Genomic DNA, 8,778 nt, shown 5'->3' with positions numbered 1-8,778 from the left:
CGTATTCAAGTGGGGTTTCGGATCATTCTTATAAAGAATTACTTTTACATCTTACAAAATTAAACTCCTCCCATGTATTAAACATAGTACTTATCTGATTCTTAATATAAATCCTAATTGTTGAGATGATTTTGGTCCTAAATATAAGATTTATTTTTTATATTCATCAATTTTTCTTAAATTATTCTTATAGATATTTTATTAACCATATTTAAGGGAAAAAGAGAGATGAGATCTTAAGAAAAATGATTATGGTGTTTTAAAAAAAATATATCATATTTTTTTATAATTAATTAATTTAGTTAAATAAATTTTATATTAAGAATCGGAAGAATGTAACATTACCTGAACCGGGTTAAAGCAATCAGCAAAAGGAAATGAGGACCATTGTCTCTTTAATGACGGAGATAGAATGTTGTTTGATGTGACGTGTTAGATGCGTGGCATATTGATGGGAGATGCTCTGCCTCGGCCCAAATCTTCGCACAATCTTTTCTTTTCTTTCGTCTGATCAAAGAAACTTGACCACGACGCGGAGAGAAAAAACAAACGCCACCTAACAATGATTACTTATAAATATGATACATTAATTAATAATAAAATCGTATCGTGCAAGTCCCTTAGAAAGTCCATTCCTTTCTCCTAATCATTTCTGTCACGAAGTTCTGACTTCTGAAACACCCAATCATTTCTTACTTGAAGTTTTGGAGCACCTTTTGAGTTAATTCGGATCAGAATTCTGGTTCGTAATTAAACAAACCTCCTAAAAAGGTTGTCTCCAAAATTCGAACCTATAGATAAAAACATAAATACTACTTTCAGTCTTAATTATAAGAACTAGTTAACTAATTTGAAGAGATTAAAAAAAATAAGTTAAGTTAGATATTTATAATAAATATATATTGTTTTTCTTAAAATATTCTTGCTGTATTGGTTAGAACTACCATTATTAAAAGGACTATTTTAAAAAAATATATAAATATGAGAGACAAAATGAATTAGAATTTTATAATTAAAATTAAAATAAAAATCAAATGAGGTGTTCTATTAAGTACCGGAGGCAGTATATAGTGGCACTGAGCCAACACTTTTGGGCACCACATGCCATGGATCCGGCTATCCTCCTCTACCCCTACCATCTACTCTTTCTATTCTACCCAAAACTCTGCTGTTTTTATTTTTTCGCCAAATCAATATTTTTTATTTTGAAATATTTTGTCAGTAGCGTCCAGTATCTCAACATAATTTTTAGTATCTCTGACACCCATCATGACGTGGTGGCACACCACAATGGATCATAATCATCAACTTCTCCGAGGTGCGAACGAGTTGATCCTCACATTTCACCGCTACTGCTCAATGCTGAAAGTGGGAATCTTCGAGTGAAAATGAAAAAAAAAATAAAAATTCCAGAACTTTTTTTTTTCCGCCGAGACACCTCAATCCTTATCATTAAAGGTTTTTTGGCTTTGGAATCTCCTGTGAACCCAATGGTTCCAACTTAGACAGTGACTTTATATAAAGCAAAAATGTGAATCAATCATCAGTCAATTATGAAAAGTCAATATAGCAAATTATCAGCTGATGCTTGATACTGTCGATTTTGTCAGTTTCACTTTGAAGCACCTACCTTCCCACTTCTCGTTCTTCTTTCACGCTTTAACATGGTGGGATTCAATTGAATTGAGGCGTGCTTAACCTTTGTCACCTCAATGGCGATCCCTGTGTTTCTATGTGCTGTGCTGTTGCTGGGTTCTCTTTTATCGTCGGAATCGAAGTATATAAATTACAATACGACGTCAACAACTGTTCCTGGGAAGCTCAACGTTCATTTGGTTCCTCATACTCACGATGATGTTGGATGGTTGAAGACCGTCGACCAGTACTACGTTGGTTCTAACAATTCCATCCAGGTCATTCACTCGCTCACTTTGTTGTCTTGTGTCTGCGTGATGTCTGAAATATTGATTCATCATGTTGGTTTGTCTAATCTGGAAATGCAGGGAGCGTGTGTTCAGAATGTGTTAGATTCTCTGATACCGGCATTGTTGGCCGACAAGAATCGCAAGTTCATTTATGTTGAACAGGTAAGGATCTAACATGTCTTATGATTCGGTCTGTGATGATATGTGTACGTTTAGTTTTTCTCTTTGCAGATGATTTCTTCTAATAATCTTGTACCTCAATCATCAAAATCTTTTTAATTTATGCTGTCCGGTGATCAACAATTTTCACCAGGAATATCCTCAGTAAAAAGTTCATAGGGTTTGGATTTCACTACTAAGAGAATAGAATAACATGATATTGGTAAACATAAATTAGCTCATGCTTAGAAAACTGAAGTTAATTTTGAGAATACTTTTATTTTAATTTTGTCAAAGGCCTTTTTCCAACGTTGGTGGAGACAGCAGAGCGAGGCAGTTCAGAACGCAGTCAAGCAGCTAGTCAACTCTGGTCAATTGGAGCTCATGTATAAAGATACATTCCATATCCATTCTAAACTAAATAATATTTACTTTTAAACTAATAACATGGAGAAAGAACTCAGATTTTTCTGTTCCACTAATATGAAAGATTGCCAACATGAGATTGCAGAAACGGGGGTATGTGTATGCATGATGAGGCGGCTACTCATTACATTGACATGATTGACCAGACAACTCTTGGACATCGGTTTCTTAAACAAGAATTTAATGTAACTCCAAGAATAGGTTGGCAAATTGATCCCTTTGGACATTCTGCAGTGCAGGCTTATTTGTTGTCTGCAGAGGTAAGGGTTTGCCTTAGTATGTTCTAGAATTTGAACACTGTGATTGAAAAAAACAATTGAATTTTTAAGTCAAAGTATCTGAATTGCTGTCGTAGGTCGGATTTGACTCGCTGTTTTTTGCTCGAATCGATTACCAAGACAGAGCGAAGAGGAAAGATGACAAGTCGCTTGAAGTTGTTTGGAGGGCCTCTAAAAGCCTTGGTTCATCTGCACAAGTGTGTAACCTGAAGTGGTTTTAACGATAAGTTTATTAAAGATTCAGCTTCTAATCGTTGATCCTTGAAAGCATTTCTTACCTGTAGATCTTTTCTGGAGCATTCCCTGAGAATTATGAACCTCCTAGTAATTTCTACTATGAAGTAAATGACAAGTCTCCTATTGTCCAGGTCAAACCTATGCCAAATTATAACTGAAAGTGTTTTGTTTTATCTTCCAACTAAGACTGAAGCCAATGTACTCCTTTTATCACTTGAAGGATGATATTGATTTGTTTGACTACAATGTACCTCAACAAGTAAATGAGTTCGTCTCAGCTGCGATATCACAGGTAAGAAAAGTAGTTATAGATTCTATAAAATGCAAGTGAGTAAATACTTCCATCCTGAAGTAATAATCTCAGTTAGTACTTGGTTACACTTACCAAATTAACAAATAGAAATGATCCAAATGGAATACTGTAAATTTTCAGTGCCTTGCAGTTATATTTATTTTGTTTCAACAAGGATTACATTGATTGTCCTTGTCTCTTTCAGGCAAATATCACCCGCACAAATCATATAATGTGGACGATGGGAACAGATTTCAAGTACCAATATGCAACTAGTTGGTTCCGGCAGATGGATAAGTTTATTCACTATGTCAATCAAGTTATTGCTCTTTAACTGTTGCTTAGCTTACAAATTTCTTAACTTCATTGTTTCTCTTTAAAAGTTGTATAAGGGCTTGTTTCTCAGGATAAGGTTTGACTCAATCTGACTCAAATATTTATACTTTCACAATTGATATCACTTTTGACATAAATGAAATTTCATATCATAAACTTGATTGCAAAATCTGATTCATGGTTTTATATTAAGCTAACAGCTTATTAGTCTTTAGAGTAGCTCGGCATATTAACGAGACTCTGGGTTCTTTGTTTCCTTAGGATGGAAGGGTTCATGCCCTATACTCAACCCCATCAATCTATACTGATGCAAAATATGCAGCGAATGAGGCATGGCCAATCAAAACTGAAGACTACTTTCCGTGAGTTTTAACCCTTAAAATCATCATTTCCGGGTAGACCTAGCCTAAAAAAATGGAACGAACAAATCGATTATGGCCTCTAACAGACTTACTTATCAATTTATGACTGGCTTGATTTACTATTCTTTTAATAGGCTGGGTATACTTTAGACTTTTAAGATTCTTCTAATTCAGTATTTTGTATGTGGCAAATGTATTTGTCAGGTATGCTGATCGTATAAATGCGTACTGGACTGGGTATTTTACAAGTAGGCCAGCTATTAAAGGTTATGTCAGAGCAATGAGTGCATACTATTTGGTGAGCTTTTGTGACTGTCATGTTTCAAGCTATCACATAATCATTAGCATCAAGGCATATTAACACTTTTGGACATTTTGAACTCTATGCTAACCTGAAACCTGTGATAAAGAACAATTTCCTTCAATCTTTAAACAGGCAGCGAGACAATTGGAATATTATAAAGGAAAGAGCACGGCAGGTCCTAAAACTGACTCTCTAGCAGATGCCTTGGCTATTGCTCAACACCATGATGCAGTTTCTGGAACAGAAAAGCAGCATGTGGCTGATGATTATGCGAAGCGCCTTTCAATAGGTTACACCGAAGTGAGTAATGCTGAGACTTGTCACCTATCCACTTAAAGCTCTCTCGGGACCATCTTCCCTTGAACTTAACCTAAAAAATGTTCTCTATATTAATGACTTATACAGGCTGAGAAAGTTGTTGCAGCATCACTTGCTTGCATTACTGAGACAACATCCGAATCTGGTTGCAGTAGCTCACAAACTCAGTTTCATCAGGCAAATAATACTTGATCCAACAGTTTTCCTAGAAGCAATGTTCAAAGACTATCCTGAGATTGACTTCTTGATTTTACGTTTTCTTTTATGTCTGCTTCCTTAATTTATTTTTTCGTGTCATTACAGTGTCCACTCTTGAACGTAAGTTACTGCCCTGCATCAGAAGTTGATTTTTCAAATGGGAAAAACCTGGTGAGGAGTTGACATCTTATCTGATGATGGACTGATTTTACATTAATTAGAACCAAAGAATTTGATCTTTTACGATTCATCGCTTGGTAATATATTGTCTCTTGTAGGTTGTTGTTGTCTACAATCCTCTTGGATGGAAAAGAGAGAATGTTATAAGAATCCCTGTGAGCCTCCCCCCAACCTTTTGCTGCGGAATTACCCCATGCATTACAATGAAAGAAAGATGTTTCCACCTTGACATGAAAAACCACATTACATGAATTGAAAGCTACTTTTGTTTAACATCACATCGTGTTTAAATTTGTCATAGGTTATCGGTGAAAATGTTGATGTTCGGGATTCAAATGGAAAACAAATCGAATCCCAGCTTCTACCAATTCTTAATGCTTCCCTGGCTCTAAGAAACTACCATGCTAAGGCATACTTGGGCTTGTCTCCAACTGTAAACCCTAAGTATTGGCTTGCCTTTTCAGCAGTTGTTCCCCCACTCGGTTTCACCACTTACTACATATCAAGCGCTAAACAATCAGGTTTTGAGAGTATCATGCATGCATGAGAACTCATAAATTTTCCACATTTTGCGTGTAAACAAAATTTTATTTTTTTTCAAAAAATTGCAGGTTCAGCTGTTATTTCGGACAGATTTACAACATACAAGTCGGGAAGCCAGGGTCAATCATTTGAAGTAGGCCCAGGCAACTTGAAACTAGTTTATTCTGGAGATGAAGGGAAACTAACTGATTATATTAACACCAGAAGCAAGGTAATGTGACTTTGGTTCAACATAGAAGTAATGCTTATTTTATAATGTTCATATGAATACATGTTTTCATTATTAATTGATGTTCACAATGGAAGGTCAAAGAATCAGTTGATCAAACATACACTTTCTATGCTGGGTATGGAAATGATCAAACTCAGACTGCTCAGGTAATAAAACTTTCTATTGTGAATCTGTCTATGGTATGATAGTAATTACTACTGAAAGCGATTTAAATGTTTTGTGTTGTTTAAGGCCTCAGGAGCATACATTTTTCGCCCCAATGGTACATATCCCATCATCTAAAGGAAAGGTAATTAATGTGCCTAAATTATCCCTATATTCAGTAGTAACAGAAAAAAATTATCTCTTCATTTTTAATTTTTCAGCTCACTGTTTTAAGGGGACCTATAATACATGAGGTGCATCAACAAATCAGTTCATGGATATATCAGGTATTATTCTTAAAATAAGAGGAAGAAGAACAGCAACAACAACAAAAAATGCTGCCCTCATCTGAAGTGTTTAGTTTGTAATTTTTTCCCCAGATCCTTCCAGTGATGTTTTTATCGATATGTTATCATTGACCACGGATTTTTTGAACAGATCACTAGACTGTACAAGGGGACAGAGCATGCTGAAGTCGAGTTTATTGTATATCTTTCTCTTTCTCGTTTCATTCTTAATTTTCCCCTGATATTTTCTAATGCAGATGCCTATGAATATTGTTTCTATAAGAGGTAATAATCGTGACAGGGCTATTTGACGCCCAGGTTGGACCCATACCTATTGATGATGGAATTGGCAAAGAAATTGCCACCCAGATTAAAACAAATCTTGCAAGCGACAAAACTTTCTATACCGATTCTAATGGACGCGATTTCATCACAAGGGTAGGTCACAACAAATTCCGCAACTAATTTTCAGTTTTCACATGCTGGTGTTAGCTAATGATTGTAATGCATGTTTGCTCAGATTCGAAACTACCGAAAAGACTGGAACTTGGAAGTCAATCAACCTATTGCTGGAAATTATTACCCAGTACGTTTCATTAAACCTTCTATTACAGTAATGCACGTGACAAGACTGCATTTTTTTAAGGTGGTCATGTAATGGAATCTAATTCCTTCCTTCAGCTCAATCTTGGGATTTACCTAAAAGATCAGAGTAAAGAGTTCTCTGTTTTGGTGGATCGGTCAGTGGGTGGATCCAGCCTTGTTGATGGACAAGTGGAGCTAATGGTTCACAGGTCTGTTCTGTTATCCACAACTTCACGAACTCCTTGATGTATTATTTCAATACTCCATACAGAAAGCTCTATTGTTTCCATTGTAGGAGGTTACTTGTGGATGATGGTAGGGGTGTTGGCGAGGCACTAAATGAAAAAGTTTGCATTAACGATAAGTGCACTGGACTAACTGTAAGAACATCCAAATTGGCATCTGGATTTTATGTTGATGTGATACATAACATTAGCACTGTGATAAACTCAATAAGAAGTGTTCAATGTTCAAGTGTTTGATTTTTCACTATCTTGCAGGTGCTTGGCAAGTACTACTTCAGAATTGATCCAGCAGGAGAGGGTGCCAAATGGCGTCGTTCGCTTGGTCAGGAGATATACTCTCCGTTTCTTTTAGCCTTCACAGAAGAGGTTTAGATTAGATGAGTAGTGAATCTGGATTGATGTCTGAATCGGTTTGCATGGTTAATTTCTAAGTTACTGATGAATGAAACCTTTTTTGGCCTTCTCGTAGAGTGGAGACAATTGGAGAAATTCTCACAAGACAACCTTTTCAGGGATTGATTCCTCGTACGAGATGCCAGACAATGTTGCAATATTAACCCTTGAGGTGAATACATAATTTTTCACCTTCAGTCAATTAAAAGGAAATAATTCCTAGTTGTGAGATTTTCCATGGAAACAATTACTGATTTGTAAAGTTTCTGGTCACTAATGTAATATTGCATCTTGAATTCTGCAGGAGCTGGACGATGGACAAGTTCTTCTTCGGCTGGCTCACTTATACGAGGTAAACATTTGAACACACACACTTGTTGGTTAAATTGGAACGCTATTGAAATATTGTTATCTTGTTTTGGTCAATGCAAGATCGACGAGGACAAGGATCTCTCAGTCAAGGCAAGTGTTGAACTGAAAAAGGTGTTCCCTGGTAAAATGGTAAAAGACCATATGGCAAACTTTTTTTTTTTTAAGCAAAGAATGCATAAAATATTAGTTAGTTAAATTTTAAAAAGTAAAATTGTAATTTACTTATGTATCAAAAGCTTGAGCATTCATTGTGTTGTGTTTCAGATGAAGCAAATAACAGAGACAAGTCTCTCTGCAAACCAAGAAAGAACAGCGATGGAGAAGAAGAGACTAGTGTGGAAGGTTGAAGAAGGAGAAGAAGCAGAAGGCCACGTGTCAAGAGGAGGAGCCGTAGATCCAGAAAAGTTAGTTGTAGAACTTGCTCCAATGGAAATTAGAACCTTCATTATCGCTTTTTAGCGACAAAGAAGACCAAGCGCCGCTACATCAACAAGCGGTTCTTCATCTGAATAATGCCAACAAATAAACAAGGTTGTGTGATTCTGTGGCCTTTGTGTATCTAAATTATTGTAATTGAAACTCCGAATAGCAAAATCAGCATTTTGTTTGTACCTAATGGATGCTTGCTCCTCATTAGCCAATGACAGCACAGCTCTTCCTCTAAAAGGGCTATGCAGTAATAATATGCTACCTCTTGTCATGTCTTTAATATTAGATTCAGTTGATTAATTTAGATAGGTTAAAAAAATTATTAAATTATTTAATCATAACATGTTACATGATCTGGTTAAAACATTTATACGGATCATTAGATTACATATCATTTTATAACGGAGACAAATTAGTTCAAAAGCAAAAATAAATATCAATAATTTAAAATAATTTATTAACTTTTTTATTTTTTTTTCAAATTAGTAAACTGTGTTTTATATTAATAACTGAAAGTAGTAGTTAATATATAA

At 35.5% G+C, this 8,778-nt stretch overlaps 1 protein-coding gene across 1 annotated transcript; it reads left to right on the top strand.

The window, feature by feature from the left end:
- The first annotated feature begins 1,528 nt into the window (after positions 1-1,528).
- On the top strand, positions 1,529-8,517 carry LOC114723245 (probable alpha-mannosidase At5g13980). The gene is given in 29 exon segments (XM_028909416.1): positions 1,529-1,913; positions 2,004-2,087; positions 2,382-2,470; positions 2,596-2,770; positions 2,866-2,985; positions 3,073-3,156; positions 3,246-3,317; positions 3,523-3,636; positions 3,915-4,015; positions 4,220-4,313; positions 4,452-4,619; positions 4,725-4,814; positions 4,941-5,006; positions 5,114-5,170; positions 5,317-5,536; positions 5,627-5,769; positions 5,865-5,936; positions 6,022-6,090; positions 6,156-6,221; positions 6,373-6,420; positions 6,540-6,659; positions 6,742-6,807; positions 6,903-7,015; positions 7,102-7,186; positions 7,307-7,417; positions 7,521-7,616; positions 7,749-7,796; positions 7,877-7,945; positions 8,081-8,517. Coding segments are annotated over 29 exon segments (3,036 nt in total). The 5' UTR covers positions 1,529-1,712; the 3' UTR covers positions 8,276-8,517.
- The last annotated feature ends 261 nt before the right edge of the window (positions 8,518-8,778 follow it).

Source organism: Neltuma alba, unplaced genomic scaffold (assembly GCF_004799145.2).
Source record: "Neltuma alba isolate B1F8T4 unplaced genomic scaffold, ASM479914v2 tig00012126_pilon, whole genome shotgun sequence".
NCBI lineage: Eukaryota > Viridiplantae > Streptophyta > Magnoliopsida > Fabales > Fabaceae > Neltuma > Neltuma alba.
The sequence above is the reverse complement of the archived record's forward strand: the minus strand, read 5'-3'. Positions and strand labels throughout refer to the sequence as shown.